A 22,943-nucleotide genomic window follows, 5' to 3' on the forward strand; every position below is an offset into this window, starting at 1 on the left:
CACACAAACGGATACACCGGGAGCCCCCCTCTAAATACAGGTTTCAGAGTAACAGCCGTGTTAGTCTGTATTCGCAAAAAGAAAAGGAGGACTTGTGGCACCTTAGAGACTAACCAATTTATTTGAGCATAAGCTTTTGTGAGCTACAGCTCACTTAAATACAATAATCAGACAACAGGTCCCATGCAGGCCACGTGCCCTGGCTCTGCCCAGCTCCTCAGCCACGGGCCAGGAGCTCTCAGGGGCAGGGTGTGGGTATACAGTGCGGGGGGGATCCTGGGACGGAAAGCACCATCTGTGCACAAGGGTCTGAGGAGAGGTGCTATTGAGTGGATGGACGCCCAGCACCCCGGCCCCTCTCCTTGGGCTGTGACGAGCGCTTTGCGCTGCTATATCATCATAAGGACTTGACAATAGCCTCTCGTGATGAGCAGCAGCAGATCCCAGCTAGGCAAGGTTGCCATGGCTACTGGCTCCTCATGACTCAGGCAGCATCTGGGGAGGAGGCTCCCCCACTCTGAAGGCCTGGTTAATTGCCAGGTGATGGGGGGCTGCACATGATGCTCTCTCTCCTGGCGGGGCAGGGGGGAAAGACAGCCCTTTGTCCAGGGGAGCCTTCCTCAGATGTGTGGGGGAGGGGGAATTGTGGGAAATGGGGTGGGTAAGGGGGCAGAAAGGGCTCAGGTCACCAACAGTCCCTGGGAGCAGGGGACGGGGAGTGGGGGAAGCGAGAACAAGGGAGTTGTTTCCATACAGATGATGAATTCAGTGCAGATGGGAGGGGATGGGCAGCACCCTGGAGGGGGCGGGGGGAAGGGAGGAGTGCCCTTGCATGGGGAGAGGGAGTCTGTGGATAAGGAGGGAAGGGGGCAGAGTGAGGCGGGGGGCTGGTGTTGTATTGTTGAGGCTCTCTGGCTCACTGCCCCCCATCTCCCTGAGCTCCTCACAGGGACCTGGTCCTGTCTGTGCCATGCCTGGCCCGACGGGCCCCTGATCTCAGCCAGTGTCTGCGCCGGGCCGGGCCCGATGGGCACCAGATCTCGCCTGGGGTCTGTGAGTCTCCCAGCATGACGGGATCCCGATCCTTGGGAGTGTAGATGCTCCCATGATAGAGCGAACAGGAAGTCAGACCACGGCAGATCAGGCATAACCCTGCAGACATCAGTGGGACTGCAGGTGTAACGAGCGGAAGAGACTGTCCTCAGAATGGGGTGAAACTGGCACAACTGGGAGGGAAACGCTTCTCTCTGTCTAGATACAAATCGCTCAGATCAGGGGGCTGCCCCGGCCAACGCATGGGCAAATGGCCAGTCTTGCATTATAAAGCTGCAGCGGCCGCAAAGAATTCCACTTCACCCCCCCCTCAGAAAGAGGTTAATCAGAGATACTCACTGTGGCCGGCCTGACCCTCGGCCTGCTCATCTACTTCGTTGGAGAGGGGGTAGGCGCGGTCCCTTGCATGGGCCTTGGCGGTGGGCTTGGACACAGGGAGGATCTCGACAGCATTGTCTGCCGGACCTGTCATCTCCCACGCCAGGCCAGGGGCGGGCGTGACACCCCCCAAAGCGTTCCCGTCCACACCCTGGGCTTGTCCCTTGCGCTGCAGCTGGAAGTACCGGCCATTCAGCCCCGAGGAGACACTCTTCTTGGTGGATTCAGGGCCGTGGGGCAGATGGCTGGGTTCATTCAGAGTGGCAGGGCTCAGCTGCTCGGGCTCCTTGGCAGCAGATAAGAGCCCCAGGCCATCCTGGGCCACGGTGCTAGTAACATGTTCCTGGGGGAGCTCTGGGGCAAGTCTTTGGGAAGGCGGCTGCAGATCAGCTGACAGGGGCCCCTGTGTGATGCCACCACGCCAGGTTGGCTGGAAGGCATCGGTGGTTTCCCCCAGGGCTGGGGCATCTCTTTCCACAGAGGTCAACTGGCTGGGGCCAGGTGTCTCCTCCCAGCGACCTGTGGTGAAGCCCAGCGGCTCGTGGGCTCCCTGGTCACTGCTCACCCCTTGCACTGGTGCCTGGTCAACCATATTCAGAGACTGATCTTCCCCCGGCCCAGCCGAAAAGGAGACTGAAGAGGGTTTCGGAGACACATTCTCAGCCAGAACCTCGGCCCCTTCCAGAATGGGAGCTACTGTGGCAGCTGCCCTCTGGGATCCCACCTGGGGAGGCTCTGGGTCTTTCCCAGCTGGGCCAGCCGTCACCAGCTGCAGCTGCTCGTCCTCTGACAGGACTGGCCCCAGCAGCTTGTGTTGCAGGCTGTAGTGATCGCGGGTGATCTCCCTGGAGTCCCCGGACACGCTGGGGTCCTTGCGCTCTTTGGGGATCAGCTTGTTTCGCGCCAGAGGCAGCTGCTCCTCGGCATGTTCCACCAAGACGTTGTCAATGCCCAGAGGGTCAGGCCCCGCCGGCTCCAACCCATCCAGATCCTGCTCCGGCTGCCCATGATTCAGGCTGCTCTCTGTTTTTTCAGGACTCAACTCGTCTGGTTTCTTCTGTGAAGGGGATGGCTGCTGACCCACTGCAAAGAGATGAATGAGCAGGAGCTGACATGGGCTGCTCTGACCCGAACGGACACAGAGACGAGAACTGGGTGTGTGCTAACAGGGACTCAGTGGGATTCACCCAGCGAGGGCGGGAAGCCGCCCTGCGAACCAGGCCTGGACCCAGAGCCAGGTGAAACCTGGGGGCCTGGAGGTCTCGTTTGGCTCTGGACCCTTATGGGGTTGCAGGAGCGTGGGGGAGCCGAAGTCTTGTGAGTGAACGCAGGGTCGCGGGAGGAGGCGGGGGGGACAGGAATGCCAGAACGAGCCCGTTTCCTGTTTGAGTCTCTAATGGACTGTGTGTGGGCCCAGCGACTTGCACCATCCCCAGGGAGTAATGGAGGGATTTCCGAGCCTCACGCCAGGGTCGTTAACGGAGGGGTGACCGCACGCAGAGCAAAACCATGGCACAGGTGGGGAACCGAGCCATGGGAGGTGTGTAAAGGGATTCAGGGGTCCGACGATGCAGGTAGGCACCTTGTGGGACTTCTCCAGGTGCCCGAGACACAACCCCTCCGCATCTCAGGTACCTAAACCCCTTTAACACTCCCGGCCTGGCTCTGCTGGGTGCTAGGAGCACTAGTCCGGACACTTGAGGCTGCTCAGTGCCAGGGGGATTCGGACGAAGGCGCCGGCCGGGTGATTTACGGGGGCTGCAGAAGGGAGCTGTCTCCAGTTCGCTGCTGCAACATGAAATAGGTCAGCTGTATTTCCACACTGGTGTTGGGGGGCTCTGGCCGGCAGGCTCCCTCAGCAGCCCATAGCCCAGCAGGGCTCGTGTATTTCCCCATGGGGGCATGGGCTGGTTCCTTCTGTTCCCTAACCCTCACCCCCTTCAACTCCACCCACAAGGAGCTAGCCCACAGGTGCCCTTCTCCCAGCTGGGGGGTTTGTGCCTCTGTCTGGGAGCCAATCCCTGCCACTCCTGCCTGGTGTGGGGCTGCCGGGCAATAGAAGGAGCCCTCAGCGCCCCAGCCAGGCCAGCAGCAGCACGGGACACAGGGAATGTGGGGTTCGGGCAGAGCCTGCAACTATCGCTCGGCCAGAGACAGAGGGGAGGGGACCAAAGCGTCGAAAGGGCTGGTTTTCTCAGCATAACCCCCAGGAGGCAGTCAGAGGGCTTGGGTGGAACATGGGGGGCACCTCTGAAGAGCTGAATTTCTCTCCCTTCCTCCCCCCACATCCTCTCCCTGCCCCAATGTGGTCCCCTCCCCTGCTCCAGGCTCTCAGCTCCTGCCTTCGCACCGGGACAGGTTTATTCGCACAGTGACTGGGCCAGGCTGCCCTGACTGGAGTTCCCTGCATTTCTCTGATTAATTCCCCAACCAAACATTCATCCGAGGCAATTCTGCTGGCCATACCCATCAATTCCCAGGCAGCCCAGGGCACCGGTGCTGCTCTGTCGTGTCTCGCTGCCTGCCCAGAGGAGGGGGAGCTCTGTGCACGTGGTGGGAATTAACAGGGGAGCAGAAACCAGCACCCAAAGGGCTGGAGGCCCTGCTTGTTCCCAGGGTAGGTCTGAGCTTCACCTCCAACATCTATCCACCCGGCCCCATGGCCTTTGTGTCTATGAGACAGACAGGTTTAGGCGGCACCAGGGTCATGGGCCGGGCGGGCGGGCGGCACGGGGACAGGTGGGCACCAGGGTCGTGGGCCGGGCGGGCGGGCGGCACGGGGACAGGTGGGCACCAGAGTCGTGGGCCGGGCGGGCGGGCGGCACGGGGACAGGTGGGCACCAGGGTCGTGGGGCGGGCGGGCGGCACGGGGACAGGTGGGCACCAGGGTCGTGGGCCGGGCGGGCGGCACGGGGACAGGTGGGCACCAGGGTCGTGGGCCGGGCGGGCGGCACGGGGACAGGTGGGCACCAGGGTCGTGGGCCGGGCGGGCGGCACGGGGACAGGTGGGCATCAGGGTCGTGGGGCGGGCGGGCGGCACGGGGACAGGTGGGCACCAGGGTCTTGGGCGGGCGGGCGGCACGGGGACAGGTGGGCACCAGGGTCGTGGGGCGGGCGGGCGGCACGGGGACAGGTGGGCACCAGGGTCGTGGGGCGGGCGGGCGGCACGGGGACAGGTGGGCACCAGGGTCGTGGGGCGGGCGGGCGGCACGGGGACAGGTGGGCACCAGGGTCGTGGGGCGGGCGGGCGGCACGGGGACAGGTGGGCACCAGGGTCGTGGGCGGGCGGGCGACACGGGGACAGGTGGGCACCAGGGTCGTGGGCCGGGCGGGCGGCACGGGGACAGGTGGGCACCAGGGTCGTGGGCCGGGCGGGCGGCACGGGGACAGGTGGGCACCAGGGTCGTGGGGCGGGCGGGAGCTTTTAACGACACGTAGGGTGATTCTGGATCAGAAACTGGACTAGCACATCATCCTTGGTCCGATCTGTCCCCGGAAGGGGCGCCCTCCTTCCCACCTACCTTTGTAGCAGTAGGCGTCAAACTTCATGGCCGGGCCCGGGAAGCCAGTCCGGTTGGGGAACTGGTACACGGTCCTCACGCCTGGCTCGTCCCCTCCACATTTTTTACGTGGGGTCCTGATCGGGTATCGAACGCTTCCGTCTGCCAGCCAGCCTGGGTCGCACTGGTCCAAGCCATCCCTCCAAGCTAAATACAGCTGGCCTGTGGTGGCTAGCGAGGCCCCCTGGGTCTGGCAGTGCCTCCTGGCTCCTTGGGACGTCAGCCGTCCAGCCGTGGAGACGTAGAACACTTTCCCTGCAAGGGGAAGAAAAGCCCATTGATGCATGCAGCTCCCCATTCACCTAGTCCAGCTGCCTCTGGGGTAGAATGCACCCGCAGCTTAACAGTGCTGTACAACAGCTGGGATGTGAACTGAAGCCGAGTGGAGCAACAGAGCCATTGACTTTACTAGAGTGATGCTGACTTACGCCAGTTGAGGATCTGGGCCTCTTGCATCCAATAAAACCCACACGAGGGATGTCAGGTTCATGCTGGCATCCAGCCAAGACACGGGGGCTCACGTTGCCTAGGTGTGACGCCACAGGGTGGGGGGAGTGCTGACCTGGGGATGTGGCAGGGGGGTTTCACTGGGGATGGGAGACCTGAGAGCCTGTCACCTGAGCCAGGAGGGGGAGGTAACACCTCTGCCCGGGAAACTGGACAAAGGCTGCAGGAGGGACCCTGCTGGGGGGGTTTTGGTTGTAGTTTGGGGCTGGGTGGAGGAATGCAGGGAACCCCAGGGCTGGGGTCTAAGCTCCCTGCCCCCCAAGAAGGACTTGACTGAGGGGTCCTGGGTGTACCCACAAGCTCTGTTTTAGACTGTGTTCCTGTTGTCCAATAAACCTTCCATTTTACTGGCTGGCTGAGAGTCCCGGTGAGTCCCAGGAAGAGGGGTGCAGGGCCCGGACTCCCCCACACTCCATGACAACAGGCCTGGGAACCTTTGCTACCGATCAGCACTCAGGGCCCCACCTTCCCCTCTCATCTGAAGAAAAGCCCCGCCAGCAGCACAGCGCCCGCTGTCATCCTACCAGGAAACTGGTGCAGAACTGGCTCCGAAGGGCAAACATCACCTCCACTTGCTGAGAGACCCTAGAGTCTCCCCTCCAAGCACTGACCAGGTCTACTCCTGCTTAGCTTGCAAGGCCTGCCAAAGCACAAATCCCAGGGGGTGCAGCTATCGCATCCCTGAGCCACCCCACCGCTCAAGGTCACCAGAAGGGCTTCAGGGGCAAAGAGGCAATAAATTCTCCTTTGCTCCGTTTGCTGACACGGCCGTGAAACCAGCATCCGTCAGCCTGGGGAGCTCGGAGAGGAGGAATGCATTTTTAAAGTCTTCATTGCTTAAGCAATAAGGCACAGCCAGGTGCACGGTGCTCCTTGGTTTATCACTGTCCCCTGGGGGCGGCGTGCAGCCGGCGGTGCGTCGCCAATCCAGGAGCCGCCCGGCGCTGGCTGCGGAACGGCCCTCACAGAGCCTTTTATTGACTCTCAAAGAGCAGCAGGGGAGGCTGCGGGTGGAGGGGAGATGGCCAGGGCTTGGCACCAAAGAGCCCGCTCCCTGCCCTGAACCTCTTGGGGTAGAAATCCTCCTGGCTTCTCTGCACCCAGCAGGGACTGGGGACCCTGCCGGAGAGACGCTTCCAGCCCAGAGATGCCGGGTGCAATTATCTGCCCACCTCCAGCCAGGTCCCAGACCCGCTTCCCAGACCCCGAAAGCAGGTGGCAGGAGGGGCCCTTTGGGGCTGCCTAGGAAAGCATCGTCGGGAAGGGGCCCATGCCCCGGGCTTGCCTTGGAGCTCCCTGGCGTAGCAGTAGACATCATAGGCTTCACTGGCTTCCCGCTCCCCGTAGCTGCGGATGCCTGGCAGGCTGCTGCGGTCTCCGTAGCAGCCAGGTCTGGAGAGCGTGATGGGGTACCTGCGGGGAGAAGGTGCAGAGCAGCAGTCACAGGCCTGGATCAGCCCTTGTCCTGCCCATCCCACAAGCCTCGGACAGCCACAGAACAGATGCTCCCTCCGTGCTGCTATGCTTTAAAGCAGGAAACCTAGCGTACAAAGCGGGAAATGGGGGGGGGTCACGGCTTCACAGCATTCCCACCGGTTTCTGCAGGAAGCTGGGGTGGCGGTAGGGGCCTGGTGTCTCTGCAGGGGGCCCTTTGACAGCAGAGATGCCGAGCCCCGGCTCTCAGGATTTGTGACGGATCTGGCTGCATGACACTCAGATCTAGCAGAGAATCACTCGCCACAGGGAACCGCACTGGAATCAAGCAGCCGTCACTTTGATTCAGGTCAGAAGCTGAGGGTGTCTGATGGCAATTTCAACTATAACGGAGAAGAGGTGGAGGGGGAAAAAATCTCTTTATATATCCAAGGGGATGGAGACAGGCTGAGGGAGAGATGGAGTGGGGCAGGGGTAGCTGGAGATTTATAGATGGGAGATGTAAGTGCAGATCTGTGTCCTGAACCCAAAGGAGAGCAATCCTCTGTGGTTAGCTGTTTGCTAACAGCAGAAGTGCAGCTTCAAAGTGCTTGGCAGGGATTAACCATCTTCCACCCCCCACTCTCAGGCTTGCCAGGGTTATTCTCCCCAGTTTTCAGATGGGGAAAGGGAAGCACAGTGCAGGGACATGACTCACTCAAGGTCACACGGCGAATCAGTGACAGAGCTGGGAGCAGATCTGTGTGCATGGAACAGGCCTGCGTGTGGAAAGGTACCACTGTGCACAAGTAACCAAACCCCTTGCCTGATCTGCAGACACAATGGTGTTTTCCACACTCATTTTGCATGTGCAAGCCCCTGCACAGGATCCTGCTTTGGGCAGATTTTGCAGGCTGCTGCTATCTGAATATATGGCTCAGTGGCTGCTGCTTAGCTGGGTGCCTCTGGGCCACTGGCATGGCTGCTTTGCTGGGTCAGGGCTGTGTTACGGGAGCCTGGGCCCACAGGGAAACAGGGATCTAGGGTCTCCAAAGGAGGGGTACGACGTCACATGGATTCCCAGGGCTCCGGTGCTGCCAGGTGTGGTGCAAGATGCAGAAACAAAGCAGCCACGTTGCACTGAGAAGCTGTCCCATAGTCCCACCCCCATCACCAAGCAAGTCCCACCACTCTCCAATAGGGCTACTCCACAAGCCGCATCCTGACAGCGCCCAGGGTCCGGGGGCTCCCCCGTTTACCGGACGGTCTGGTCGGCCAGCCAACCAGCGTCGCAGTTGTCGTAGCCATCTTCAAAGGCAGCCTGCAGGTGACGTGGGGAGGCGATGACGGCGGAGTTCTCCTGGCAGGTGCGCTGGGCCTCGGGGAAAGTCAGCGCGTAGCGGTTGCTGGCTGCTCGGTAGTGGAACACCACACCTGGGGAGAAGGGGACACGCAGGGCATGAGCAGGGGGACAATGCTGACAGGGGCTGCGCAGGGAGGAAGGAGCCCCCCCCATCATAGAATATCAGGGTAGGAAGGAACCTCAGGAGGTCATCTAGTCCAACCCCCTGCTCAAAGCAGGACCAATCCCCAACTAAATCATCCCAGCCAGGGCTTTGTCAAGCCAGGCCTTAAAAACCTCTAAGGATGGAGATTCCACCCCCTCCCTAGGTAACGCATTCCAGTGCTTCACCACGCTCCTAGTGAAATAGTGTTTCCTAATATCCAACCTAAACCTGCCCCACTGCAACTTGAGACCCTTACTCCTTGTTCTGTCATCTGCCACCACTGAGAACAGCCGAGCTCCATCCTCATTGGAACCCCCCTTCAGGTAGCTGAAGGCTGCTCTCAACTCCCCCCTCACTCTTCTCTTCTGCCCAGAGTCAGTTTGTCTTAGGGACAAAGTAAATTCCATGCTGGTGAAAGGGGCTGGATTGATAGCTCTGGAGCCTGCCGTTTTCTGTTTAACCACAGAGAAGGTGTTTGCCCAAAGTGACACAGTGACAGAGCTGGGGACATGAGGCAGCTGTCTGGATTCCCAGCCCCCGCAGTCACACTCACCTCCCAGCACTGGGAATAGAACCCAGGGTTTCTGACTCCCAGTCCTCCCTTTGCTGTAACCCACTAGACCCCACTCCCCTCCCAGAGACAGATCCCAGGAGATCTGGCTCCCAGCCCCCCCGCTCTAACCCACTAGACCTCACTCCCCTCCCGGAGCCAGTAGCAGACCCTTCTGAAAGAGCAAAGCAAACCACGAGCAAGGCCCCAGTCTGTAAGTACTACAGCCCTGTGGAGCCACTAGATCTCCAGGGGGAAGCCCCAGGAGGAGGCTGAGAAGCAGCAGGGACGCAAAGCCAGCAGCGTTTGCTCAGCCCCAGAGCGGGGCTGTGCGTATATAGAGCAGGAGTCGCTGGCCATGTGCTCTCCGGGTGGAGAGATTCCATCAGTTCCCCCTTGGACACCAGCTGGACGTGCAGCCGGAGCACGAGCCATTAGCATCCGCGGGAGGCTGCTACTGGGGGCACCCAAGTGACTACACCGCATGCTATGGGGACTCCAGCGTACTGGGGAGACGAGACGGTACACCCCTGCTCAGTACGCACGGACACACACACACACACGTATACATACGGCCAGACAGTCCTGCAGACAAAGGAGAGAGACCCAGAGACAGCGGCCCCAGAGCCAGGGCTGCCCTGAGAGATGCCAGCCCCACTGCCTACCCTGCTATTATACCGTGCAGCAGTAGCTGCAGTGACCCCTCCTGCCCCCAGGGCTGAGTTCACCTCCAGCTCCTGGGACTGGCAGCACGCAGTGGTGGCTGGGCTCCGGCCAGCCTGGAGTAGCCAACACTCCCGCAGCACCTCTCCCATAGTTTCCCATTGGATGCCTAATCACCCGCTGACTAGGTCCCTAATCACGACCTCCAATCCTGCCGGCGTCCCCGCTGCCAGCACCCAACTCACCTGTGACCTCCAGGGGCAGCAGGTCCTGCTCATCGTCGATGCCAGCCACCACCTCGCAGCGGTACAGCCCGGCGTCGCTGGCCCGCGCTGCACCGATCACCAGGGTGGCATTGTAGCGGTTGCTGGGGTAGCCAGGCAGGGACACCCTCCCCTCGTAGGCTTTCACCACCTTCACCACGTTCTCCTTGGCCACCAGGATGGGCACGTCCTCCTTCTGGCCAGATGCCGACTGCACCTTGCTCCATTTGATGCGAGGCGGGTCCGGCGGCTCGTTGGGCCCCAGTGAGGCTGAAGGCTGGAGCAAGAAGAGGCAGGGGAGGGCCACTGGCTCAGCCAGCCCCACGCGCAGCGGCTGGTGCTGGACCTTGTTGATGCGAATCACCGGCCCATTGTCCTGGGAGCCTGCAGGAGAGAGACAAAGAAGAGGGGGGGATCAGAGGGAGGTGTAAGTCTGTGGGGAGAGGGAGCATGATATCACGGGGATGGGCACAGCAGAGAGACACATGTTCTGGCCAAACTATTTCAGACTCAGAACCAACCTGCAGCTCAAATCAGAACTGACTCCAGGATGCAGAAAAGTCCCTTGCATTTCCCCCCAATAGTTTCATTCTCGCTTCGTCCAGCTGGGATCTGGCAGTGCCAGGCTGCCACCGGGAAGCTACTTGGCATCCATTTCCAGCCCCCAGCCCCATGATGATGAGCATTCTGCCCAGATCTCCCACATGATCCCCACGCTCCTGCAATCCGTTCCCACTGGGCGACTCTCAGAGAGTCCATTCCCTGGAAGCATCACATGGCGAGGACAGGGCAAGATCAAGCAGCCCTGTCAATCCCTCGCTGACACCTGCAGACTCACCCGCAGGCAAGGGGCAGCTTGTACCAGCGCCGGTGGCTGTACCCCTCCTCACTGGTATCCATTCCCCCTGTGGACCCCGGGTCACTCCCACAGTGGGTTTGGCTGGCACTGCAGACACCTGGGGGCTTTCTGGATGACTGGTATAAATCAAGTGAGCTGCGGCGGGGAGCAGGATCCTGGTTTCAGCTCTGGTTTCTAGCTTTCATCCTCCTTGGCCCTGGGGCTGCGGCAGGTGCCGTGACAGCCTGAACCAGACCCGCCAGGTCAGAAGGCCCCTGGGCTGCGGCAGTGTCCCCAGTCGAAGCCCAGGTCCGGGTTTAAGGTGATCTGCAGCACTGAGCTGGAAACGCACTCTGCAGAACAGCGCGGTAGGCTCCCACTAAGTCAGGCTGGGAGTGCAGAGCAAGGCCTGGACCCTGCAGCCTTTGCTCACAAGAAGAGCCCTGTAGAAGTCAACGGGCCCCAGCATGACCTCACTGCCAGCAGTCACTCCGGGGGAGGGTACCAGTTACCTGGGGGCAGGTGAGAGCAGGATCAGCAGAGTGAGCCCATAGTCAGCATACACTGGAAATCAGGGATGTGCTTTGCTCACTCGAAACAGCACCCGCTGCTGCACCTCCAGCCAGCCCCCAGGTTCTCTAGCACTGCAGAGCTATCGGCTACCTCTGCAGCAGGGGGCACAGAGCATGGCTGGAAACAGGCCTCTGCCCACGACTCTCTTCTGCTAGGGCCCTTTTCTGTGCTCTCGCATAGCATGCGCAGTGCTGGAGATGCTGGTATGGATTTAGCAGCAGGGCTGTCTGGGCATGAAAGGGTGTCAGGCAATCTGGTCCAGGCAGGCAGCTAGGTTGATTGGCCCAAGCTGTGCTTAATTGCATGAGTGCTGACACTGGCAGCAGGGAGCCAGGTATAAAAGCAGCCCTGGCAAACTCAGGCTATTGTATCACTGGGGGCTGGGATGCAGGTGCAATGAGGGGGTGCGGTGCGGTGCGGTGCTCTGGGCAGGGCTCTTTAGAGCATGGAAGATAAAGTAGCTAAATATCAGCTTAGATCAGGAGTCCTTTCTAAGCTGCAATTAACAATTCTCCTTCTTAATTGCATGTTTGCAACCTTCTTCTCTCCTCTCAAACATACTCCGAAAACCCCCAGGGCTCTGCTTTGCCGTAGGCAAGAATAAAAGCTAAATCTCTGGTGAGAGAACGCAGCATATGCCTCCTCCGGAGAGGGTTTTCTGAATGTGAAATAGCAGGTGCCTCTGAAGGAAGGAGGCACAGGCCTGAGGGATCTGGGCTCCAGTCCTGGCAGGGTGTAACTCTGGGCAAGTCCCTGCATCTCCTTCTCTGGAAGATGGGGTGAATGACCCTTCCTTTTCCCTGGCCAGTATTGTGAACCTCAAATGATCAGAGCCCATAAGCCAGGCACCAAAGATTATTTGTTTGGCTTCCAGGTGAAGAGATTTAAACAGGATGATAACTAGTGGGTTCTTTCCCTTTGCTTTCTGGTCCTGGAGCCATTTTCCATTTCTTTTCTACAACCAGCGGAGTCAGAAACTTACCCTTTTTTAATAAAATGAAAACGGAGACTTGCACTTAATCCCGTGAATCCAGAAGTTGAGGCTTAAAGAAAATGCTGTGAGGCTGGAGATACAACTGGGAGCGCTGCCCTGAAGAGCTGCCTGGCGCAGTGGGGGCCTGACCTAGGTTGGGGCTTCTAGGAGCTACCCCAATTCACATGATAAGGAGGGAGGGGGTCTTTTTGAGATATAGGCCAGAGACTGTACCCTCTTCCCACCCCCCTCGCCCCCAACTACCTGATGTGGAACTACCTAACTAGTAATGCAACCCCATCTCCCTGAGCTTGTTCTAGCCAAATGGTGTTGTCCCGGAGTCCCCGGGCAAGGCTCTGGAGCTGCTCCCTACGAAGCAAGTCAGGTCTCTGGGGAAGTCTCCTTCCTGTGAGCAGCCTGTCTGCAGGACACACAGCTTCCACCTTCCTGGGTCTGACCTCGGAGCATTCAGCATCCTCTGCCCCTCCCTGAGCTTCCCACAGCGAGTCCGCTCAGGTGGGGTCCTGGGGAAGCCAGAGGGTCCTGCATCCCAACTTCACAGTCAGACGGGACTCTCAGCCAGCCAGTAAAACAGAAGGTTTATTAGACGACAGGAACATGGTCTAAAACAGAGCTTATAGGTGCAGAAAACAGGACCCCTCAGCTGGGTCCATTTTGGGGGGCAGTGAGCCAGACAACCACGTCTGCACTTCACTCCATGTCCCCAACCAGCCCCAAACTGAAACTGTCTCCAGCCCCCCTTCCTCTGGGCTTTGTCCCTTTCCGGGCCAGGAGGTCACCTGATTCCTTTGTTCTCCGACCCTTTAGCTCTCACCTTGCAGGGGGGAAGGGCCCAGGCCATCAGTTGCCAGGAAACAGGGTGTCGGCCATTGTCTGTGTCCAGACTCCTGCACACACCTGCCCTCTAGGGCTCTGCAATGATCATACACCCTTATCCCACCCCCTAGATACTTAAGAACTGCATAGGGGAAACTGAGGCATCCCCACACTATTCAGAGGAAACATTAAGAACAGTCCCGCTTCGCCACACATGTTATCAGCCTGTCCTTGCCAAATGTGATGGGCCCAGGCTGGAGGCTCTGTTCCTCCCCATGTCCCTGCAGCCTGGGCCCCACTGCTAAGAGCCTCCTGTGGTGGCCAGACTATTGAGTTGACAGTGGAAAGGGGGCCCTGAGCTAAAGGTCCATCCCCAGGCCTGTTGGTTGCCATGGCACCCACGCTATTTAAAGCAACACAGTCCACCCCTGCCCCAGGGTGTGGAATGGGGACAGCGAGAGGTCTGGGTCCTGGGGTGAATAACAAAGGTCCCATGGATGCAGTGGGCTGGTCTATGGAGGTGCCAAGACCAGAAACCGAGGCTCGTTGGTGCACAGGCCAGCACGCAGTGTGGTGGGGGGGAAGCCGTGCTGGGAAATCTTTGAGCTGCAAATTGACCTGGTCTCTCTGAGGCCCGAGTACCAGCTGTAACTGTGAGGTTTGTGTTTGCACGCTCCCTGCCTGCCATCCCCACTACAGCTCCCTGCACTTGGCCCTCCAGCCCCACCAGGAATTGAGCTGTATGCAGAGCAGCGCCCCAGAGAAAGCCGTGTCCCGCTCCACAGGAGTAACTCAGAACCCACCAGGCTCTCTGGCTGGGATGGCGTTCCCTAGGGGGGCACTGAAGAACTACACTGCAAGGATTAATCTACCTCAAGGCATTTATCAAACGCCATAGAGTCTAGGTGGGGACCCTTCCATTTGATGCCATCAGTTTCTACGTGGTGCCAGCAGGCATGAAAATAGAAACCACGTGCAAATGGAAACCCCCATGGTGGTATCCCCTGGCGCCATGCTTGATGCCCTTAGCATCTTTGTGTGCTCTAAGCTGGATCTTAGAGCTTGCAATAAATGCTGTTGTCACCCCTCTTCTGAGCCATATCCTTGCAGGTCAGTTTCCACTGGAGGAGGAATAAGTGAAGTGGAGTTGCTGTATTTTCCTAGTGTAACTATTTATGTCATATATATACCTGTCCTGGAACAGAGGTGGCCACAAATGGCACAAAGCCACTCCCCTCTGTCCGAACTTTTGTTCAAATGTAAAGTCCTACATCTAGGAGCAAAGAATGCAGGCCATACCCAGAGCACAGGGTACTATCCTGGGAAGCAGTGACTCTGAAAAGGATTTGTGAGTCACGGTGGATAATCCTCTGAGCATGAGCTCCCAGTACAATCCTGGGATGCAGAAAGAGAGGAATCTCAAGTAGGAGTAGAGAGGTTAGTTTGCTTCTGGATTTGGCACTGATGCGACCACTACTGGAATACTTTGTGAAGTTCTGGTGCCCACAGTTCAAGAAGGATGTTGATAAATTGAAGAGGGTTCGGAGATGAGCCACGAGAATAATTAGAAAACTTGCCTTGTAGTGATAGACTCAAGGAGCTCAGTCTATTTAGTTTAACAGAGAGAAGGCAAAGAAGCAACTTATCAGTCTACAAGTACCTCCATGGGGAGCCCAAATTCGATAACACAGGGCTCTTCAGTCTAGCAGACAAAGGTCTAACCAGCTCCAATGGCTGGAAATTGAACCTAGAGAAATTCAGACTAGAAACGAGGCACGATTGTTTTTAAACACTGACAGAACAATTTACCAAGGGTCGTGGTGGATTCTCCAGCACTGGACATTTGAAAATCAAGACTGGCTATTTTTCTCAAAGACGTGCTCTGAGTTCAAACAGGAGTTAATTCAGGGCAGTCTCTGGCCTGTGCTACACAGGAGGTCAGACAAGATGATCACAGGGGTCGATGCGGCCATAGAATCTATGAACTCTCAGCCCAAACGCCAGGGGACTAGTTCCCGGGGAGCCACTCTGCCCTAGGAACTGACTGACTCCAATGAGAGCTCCACTCCCCTGTTGCTTGCTACAGTGCCCCGAAGTATCACCAGACTAACAACAACACAGCGTGGCTTCAAGGACACTGCTCACTCACGAAACAAAATATCTGGAGACGGTAACGGCACCGCTCAGTGACCCCTGGTATGATGGTATTGACCTGGTGCCTCTCAGCCCAAACACCAGGGCCACATTCCAGATTAAGGGACTTGGGAAAAACTGGGGTAGAAATTTCCCTCCCAGCTTGCACAGCAGAGCACAGTCCACATCAGGATGGCCTGGAACCGTTTCAGGTAGATTCCAATTAATCCTGGGTCTGCCGCATATCCCGTCACTGCTTCACCACTGAATGTTAGCCAATTCATGCCAGGCTGCTGGCAGCCTGGAGGAGATACCCCCACACTGGCATGAGATCCCGCAGTGCATGGAACTTGGTAGCTGGCACCAGGCTTCATGCTGAGGCTTTCTCCGCATGGCTGGATCTATCCGTAATGTTCAGCTCCAATCTGTCTCCAGGCGCAGCCTCACCTGAGTCAAAGCCTTTGCAGACTTTCCACACCCTTGTTGAGCGGACCCCATAACCCGGCAGGTGGGCTTGATCTCCATTCCCTTCCCCTGTGACCCTGCAGCATGGGCTTCGATCGTCCGGCATCAGCTAAGCCCATCTCGGAGGGAGAGGGCCTGGCTTGGTGTTGACTCCGCAGCTTCACTGCTGCCCGTGGCTCACCCGTCCGTCCGTACCTGCAGCAATTCCAGAAACCACCGGGAAAGAGCCAAGGGTCTTGCTGCTGACCAGGCTGTTAGCAGAGACTCTGCCTGGCTGGCTGCGGATGGCAATTAGGGCACCAGGACTCAGCCTCGTCAGAATTAACGACGCACACAATGGCGCTCCCCAGCCTGTGCTGTGATTGATTTTTCCCCCAATTACAGCACAAGAGCAACAGCAAAATGATCCGCTGAGGCACATCCCAGCGCATCCCTGTGGGTAACTCCCTAACCTCCAGCGGCAGGCAGCCAGCCAGCTGCCACCACCACCGGCCCTGCCTGGTGAGCCCGGGGAACTAGCTTGGGTAACTAGCGAGATCTCCCCTTTAGACAGCGCCTCTCCTGCCGCATGATGGCTAAGCTGGCACCAGTTCTGCAGGGCAGGACGGGAAGTGATGAGCGATGTGGGACGCGGCTAACACCACGGGGAGGCAAATGGAGCTGGAATGGAACCAGGACACCAAGGTTAATACCCTGCCCCTTAAGGCAAACACCACATGGGATCTTTAGTGACCACACGCAGCCTGGAGATTGGTTTGACTTCGCCTCCAGAGGGCAGAGCGGACCCACTGCCACCCCCCCTCGCCTCCCGCCAATACATAAGAATGGCCATACAGCATCAGACCAATGGTCCATCTAGCCCTGTATCCTGTCTTCCTACAATGGCCGGTGCCAGGGGGAATGGACAGAACAGGGCAATTTATCGAGTGACCCATCCCCTGTCATTCAGTCCCAGTCTCTGGCAGCCAGATACAAACCCAGTGGGAGGAGCTCCATGTTCTGAATCCCCAACATCGTCTATTGCCCTGGTTCTTCGGAGAACCCCTCCTGATCCCCCAGCCCAACCCTGTGTCGCTCGTAAGAACGGACACAGCATGGGGAGGACGACACATGGCTCTCCAGCCAGCCTACGCACCTCGATCAGGGCGGGAGTAAGCTCCCCCTGAGGCTCCGAGTCTGTGATTATCTCTTCCCCCTTCACATGCACTCCTTGGTGTGTTGGGCTCTTCATTGACACGGCCAAGGTGCTAACTCCCCGCTAGGGCCTTGGATTCTTTATCTCAGAAGAACAGGCCGCCCTGAATGCAAATGGCTTCCAGGGGACTCAAGCGCCCAGACCCAGCGACAAATTAATTACTGGATCCCGGGAGGGACAGGGAGGAGCTGCGAGACCCGTGGCAGATGCATGGATGGCATTTCTCAGCCAGCTGTGACAAACACCCCAGCACCGGAGTCCCATTCTAAGGGGTGAGGTGGGCTGTGCTGTCTGAGATATCAGCAAGGCCCCCGGGGGAAGAGCATAAAAAGGCCTGGCTAATCCCCCCCATGGACCCCCGAGCCACTCCCCATCCGGCACTTGGAGGCAGACTTTGCTATTTAAACCCATCCCTCCAAGGCTGAATCTCCAGGGTTCACACCCTCTGCCACTAAGCCATGGTACAGAACTTCCCAGTCAGAGCCCCCTCCACGGGCTGCGGGCTGATGGAGCTACCCATGGCCCGAAGGTATCACTGGGCAGAGCGAGCCCAATGGGGAGAGCACAAGAAATACAGAGGCGAGAAATCAGCAAGCTCAGAGACTCCATGGACGGCCCTGCTCCCTGCACACCCGCCCCCCACGGGGGGAATGGGCTGCATGTGGCTAGATTTCAATCAGCATGCCTTAGGGCATGCCCAAGTGCCCCAGGTCATAATTACCGGGCTGTAATCTCTCTAGGACAACCTGCTGTCCCAGCTGAATTCTAGAGTCAGCAGCTCCGAAAAGACCCACCTCATTTAGTTAAACAATGTTTAGAAGGGGCCCTGATCTCTGGGGGCTTTTGGAGATCTGTAACGTCCTCTCTCTCTTCATAATGCCTCTCCCCCCCAGCTTTGGGTTTCTTTCTGTACCGTTCTCTCTCTGTCTGCCCCACTCTGTCGCACAGTCCAGTAGCTTAGCTACTGTAGGGGCCCTTGAAAACACTGGAGTTGTGAAGTGGGGATTCTTACGCTAGCGCCCAGGAACTGCCAGCCTGGATCAGACCACTGAGACATCCAACCCAGAAGTCCCTCTCGGACAGAGGGCAGTGCCACATGCTAAAGATGGTCTGCACAGGGCCGCACTGGGATAAAATTCCCCCGGGGAGGTTCCCTCCTGACCCCCATTAATTCGGGACCAGCTGATGCCCTGGAGCCAGGAAGACTTGTTCCATCCCTTCCACACTTGGAGAAAGATTTTTCCCTCAGCTGAAGCCACAAGGTTTGGGGCTTTTATTTTTGCCCCATCTCCATTTTGACCATGGCCTGGCTGTAGAGGGAAGCAGCATGATTTAATGGTGAGCACAAGAATCAGGACTCCTGGGTTCTATTCCAAGCTCTGTTGCTGACCCTCTAAGTAGCCTTAAGCAGGGCACTTCCCCATTCCTGTGCATCAGTTTCCCACTCTATGGAGTGGTAGCAGGCATGGGGAGGTGCGGGAGGCTGCAGATCAGTTCCTGTTGAGGAGAAATCAGTGATACGGAATCTGGGTATTTTCCGAGAGTAACTGGTTTATTTACCCTATACATACCAGTCCTGGAAAAGAGGTGGCCACAAACAGCATGCAGCCAATCCCCTTTGTCAGGACTCTCAGCCCAAACATCAATGCCTGGCTGCTTGGGAGCAACTCCACCCTGAGAAATTACTCTAGTTACGAAGGTTACAACAGGCAACAAACTCCTGCTGTTTGCGACTGCTTCCCCCAAAGCTTTAACATAACAAAACAACAATGCTGTGTTTCCTCAGGGACGGTACACTGAGACAAAGAACTTGTGAGGCGACGTGGAACGGTGCCACCTGATGACTGCCCACCATAACATGAATACCCTGCTGTTCACATTTTTCCACCAGCCCTGCACAGCCTTGGCATTTTCAGATTTGGCATTTTCTCCAGCTACTTTGAAAGCTGTGTTCCTTTCCCCTGTAGAATAACCCTGCCCTACACATCTTGGTTCCTCTTCCCATGCATGGCTGTGCAGTGAGATATACACTGCCCCACCCTTCCTCCTGGCACACCTGTTTTACCACCCTCTGTGTGCCCCCCTCCCAGCCTTCCTGCTCACTGGCCTCTCTTTCTGTTATGCTTGTGTTTGAAGCAGTCATTCATCTAGGAAGGGACATCCATGAGGAGCAATCTGAGCTCTGCAACTGGAGAGGAGGGACTTTGACTGGCTGCATAAATTGCTTTAAAATAGAAGGGAGAAGAAATAAGCAGGCAAGGCTGCACTCCCCTTCAGGGATAAAAACCTGGCAACAATGCATCTAATTATGTAAAGCCATAAACTGTTTTTATGCCCTTCAGAAATGACCGGGTAGTGAGTTGAATCACTTGTTGAGGGCATTTGCTGAAGTAGTTCATCCCTCTGGAGAGGGGCTGATTTATAGACTGAATGGGAGGACTAAAGGGATCTCGGGGAGTGTGTGCGAAGCAGACACTCCCAGACAACCATCGTTATTAAAATCTTACTAGTGTTTTATTTCTATGGTGGCAGCACCTGGGAGCCTCAGTCATGCACCAGGAACCCATTGTGCTAGGTGCTGTACTTTATTATTATGCTTTTATTGCTGGGATAGAATCACAGAATCATAGAAGATTAGGGTTGGAAGAGAGCTCAGGAGGTCATCTATTCCAACCCCCTGCTCAAAGCAGGACCAATCCCCAACTAAATCATCCCAGTCAGGGCTTTGTCAAGCCGAGCCTTAAAAACCTCTAAGGATGGAGATTCCACCACCTCCCTAGGTAACCCATTCCAGTGTTTCACCACCCTCCTAGTGAAATAGTGTTTCCTAAAATCCAAACTATACCTCCCCCACTGCACCTTGAGACCATTGCTCCTTGTTCTGTCATCTGCCACCACTGAGAACAGCCGAGCTCCATCCTCTTTGGAACCCCCCTTCAGGTAGTTGAAGGCTGCTATCAAATCCCCCCTCCACTCTTCTCTTCTGCAGACTAAATAACCCCAGTTCCCTCAGCTTCTCCTCATAAATCATGTGTTCCAGGCCCCTAATAATTTTTGTTGCCCTCTGCTGGACTCTCTCCAATTTGTCCACATCCCTTCTGTAGTGGGGGGCCCAAAACTAGACACAGTACTCCAAGCGTGGCCTCACCAGTGCCGAATAGAGGGGAATAATCACTTCCCTCGATCTGCTGGCAACGCTCCTAGTAATGCAGCCCAATATGCCGTCGGCCTTCTTGGCCACAAGGGCTCACTGCTGACAGGATCTGACATGCTGAGAGCAGCTGAGTTCATCTTGGGAATCTCTGACGCCCACATGACTCCAGTGTGTCCTATTCTGCTCAGGACACTTTCCTGGGGATCCCCTCTGATCCACAGCTCCCGGGGCTGAGCACTGCGATGTTCACTCCCGCCTTCCAAAGGAGGTGGATCTGACAGCATCTCCTCAGAGTCCCATGCTCCTGAGTGCTCCCGCTCAGGACAGATGCATGCATAGGAGAAGGGTGAGCGGAGTCATCTGAGCACAGGCCTGGGTGCCGGGAACTCCTGCGTTCTAATCCCATTGCTGACACCAGCTTCAACCTTGGGCAAGGCATGTGTGACTCTGTAAACCGGGCATGAGATAATTAATTTCTGTGCTGTACTCTATGGGCCATGGAATAACAGCCAGCCCCACAAAGTCACCAGGCCACCACATGGGGAGGTGCCCAATTCCTGCCAGCATAAGCAGTACCATGCCATTGCCTGGGCTAGAATTGTACCCCCTTCTGCCAGCCAGAAATCTGCTCCTGCCTACATACAGAGTGCCAGGCAGGAAAGTCATTCCCAGACCACCTCCAGCCCTCACAGTGATAAAGTCCTTCTCACCCAGCTAATCCACCGCCAGGCAGCACAAGGATGGGGCTCCGGGACTGCAAATCTCTAGTTCTCCTGCTGGTGAAATGGCTCTTGCGAATGCACAGGCTAACATGCTCTGCTCTCCTGACAACTCTGACGCAGGAGACATACGGTAATAATTAATGCTCCTCATTACGGCTGCTCTCTACTTAGCTTAATACCCAGTGACCCTGCTTTGCAATCCTATTAATGCGCTGCCCCCCTCATTACATCGCTCTGCTCTCTGCACCAGGGAGTGTGGGGATGGGTTTTCACAGCGCAGGCCACGCGGGAGGCGGGGGGATGTTTTATTCATATTCCATTTCAGTCTCTTCCTATGCTCCTGTTCCGCCACCTGAGAGTTGCTCTGGGAACCTAGAGGATGGAACACAGAGCCTTTCACCTTTGGGTCACAGGTTCGAATCCAGCCCCAGGTCAGGTGTTACATGCTAAGGGCTCAGTCCTGGCCTGGAGGGTGGAATGAGTTTGATGGGTCTCAGCCCCACGATCCCGAGCAACCCTATGATTACAAAGCAGACTGAGGAGCCAGAGGATCTGGTTTTGGTAGCAGGGAGCTGGGAAGATGCCCTAGGTGACTAGGTTAAAAGCCCCGATGCCAGCGAATGCACAGCCGGCCGCAGCGTGTAGGCAATTTGCATGATGAGCAGAGCCCCACAGCAAGGACCATGCTTTAGACTCACCCCACAGTCCCCACCCTCACTGCTGCTGCCCCCAGAATGTTTCGAAGCTCTCAGACTTTATCTTTCTATGCACCCGGTTAGAACTCCCCACAGGCCCCTCACCATCTCCTCTGGCCTCAGTCACCGCCCCCTCCTCGCTGGCTTCCCCGACCCCTGCGTCACCTCCCCTCAGCATCGCTCCCCCTACAGCAGCCCGGTCAAGCATCTCAACCTCCCCTTGACAGCCCTGCGCTGCCAACCCACCCTCATTGCTGCCTCAAGGTGTCGACCAACTTCTTCCACCACCACCTCCACGTGCCCCGACCCCGGTGCCACTGCCCACCTCTCCTTCACAGCTCTTCATAGGGCCCGCTGCTCCCCTCACCCTTGCAAGGAACTGTGGCCGGGCAGAGGGGCAGGTGGTGGAGAGCTGCCAGTAGCAAGTGCGTATAAAACCAGTCCCGGCCAGGTTTGACTCCGGCGGCCCCTGCCCTGGGGCGAAGTGTCTCGTTGTCCGAGGCGGTGAGCTGGGCAGGGCAGGAACCGTGTCTCCCCAGGGCTGGGCCGACGGCGCTAATGGCACCGTGTGTGCCCCGAGCATGTCCCGGGGCAGCCGGAGGCTCCTGAGTCACGTCCCGAGAGCAGAGTCCTGGCCGCAGCACGGCGCGAGGTGTTCAGGTGACGGGGGGCGCTGGCTTTAAACCTGGGCAGGTCCAGGGCAGGGCCTGGAACCCCACCCCCAGAGAGATCCCCGCACCATGGCTGGCCCTAGTTGGGGCAGTGCAGGGGTGTTATCTCCAGCAGCTGGCCAGGGGCAGCACTGGACCCGAAGGAACCCACCCTACGCCGGGCAGGCACCCAGGCGAGGGGTGGGATGGGCAGGGCTGAAGCCTGCACTTTACGGCTCCCTGCACTGTCCTTGGCCTCTGGGTAAATGCCCATTCAGCAGCAGCCGCAGCAGAGCCACAAATAATCCCCGAGGGGGAGCCCCTGACGCATGCCGAGTGGGCAGCTAATCCTGGCCGGGTGAGGGCTCAAGCTGTGAGGAGCTGCTAGCGCAGGGCATTCGCCGACCCAATCCCGGCTGACGGGCTCGGCGACAGGGAGAGAACGGGATCAAGGGTTTAAAGATTCGCCTGGGGAGGATTCTGGGGCCGCCAGGGAGAACACGAACTGGGGATGGCTTTTCTTTTGCTACTTTTCCTCTTGCCTCCTTGTCCCGCTCCTTGCCCTGTGCCCACACTTGGTGCACAGCCCCTCCTGCCCCACAGTCTCTGCCCCATGAGGCCTGCAATCACTCTGAAGTGTTCAGACTCAAACCTACTTTGCCAGCTGCATTATTTCCCTGCATTGAGGGAGTCAAAATGGTGTAAACATGTAACCTGCCACAGGGGCTGATAGGGTGCTGGGGGCACCCTCATTAGGATGCTCAGTGCACTCTGCTGGCTGGGGGCTTTCCAGCTGACTCCAGTCAGAAGGGC

At 57.7% G+C, this 22,943-nt stretch overlaps 1 protein-coding gene across 1 annotated transcript in view; it reads right to left on the reverse strand.

The window, feature by feature from the left end:
• The window catches only part of NCAN (neurocan), a 40,128-nt gene extending 29,333 nt beyond the window's left edge, over positions 1-10,795 (reverse strand). Inside the window, exons 1-6 of the mRNA XM_077805482.1 lie at positions 10,734-10,795; positions 9,878-10,296; positions 8,171-8,345; positions 6,784-6,911; positions 4,953-5,246; positions 1,393-2,514 (exon numbers count right to left, since the gene is read on the reverse strand). Coding sequence (XP_077661608.1) covers positions 1,393-2,514; positions 4,953-5,246; positions 6,784-6,911; positions 8,171-8,345; positions 9,878-10,296; positions 10,734-10,795 — 2,200 coding nt within the window. The remainder of the gene's footprint in view (positions 1-1,392; positions 2,515-4,952; positions 5,247-6,783; positions 6,912-8,170; positions 8,346-9,877; positions 10,297-10,733) is intronic.
• Between the last annotated feature and the right edge of the window lie 12,148 nt (positions 10,796-22,943).

Source organism: Eretmochelys imbricata, chromosome 25, assembly GCF_965152235.1.
Source record: "Eretmochelys imbricata isolate rEreImb1 chromosome 25, rEreImb1.hap1, whole genome shotgun sequence".
Classification (NCBI taxonomy): domain Eukaryota; kingdom Metazoa; phylum Chordata; order Testudines; family Cheloniidae; genus Eretmochelys; species Eretmochelys imbricata.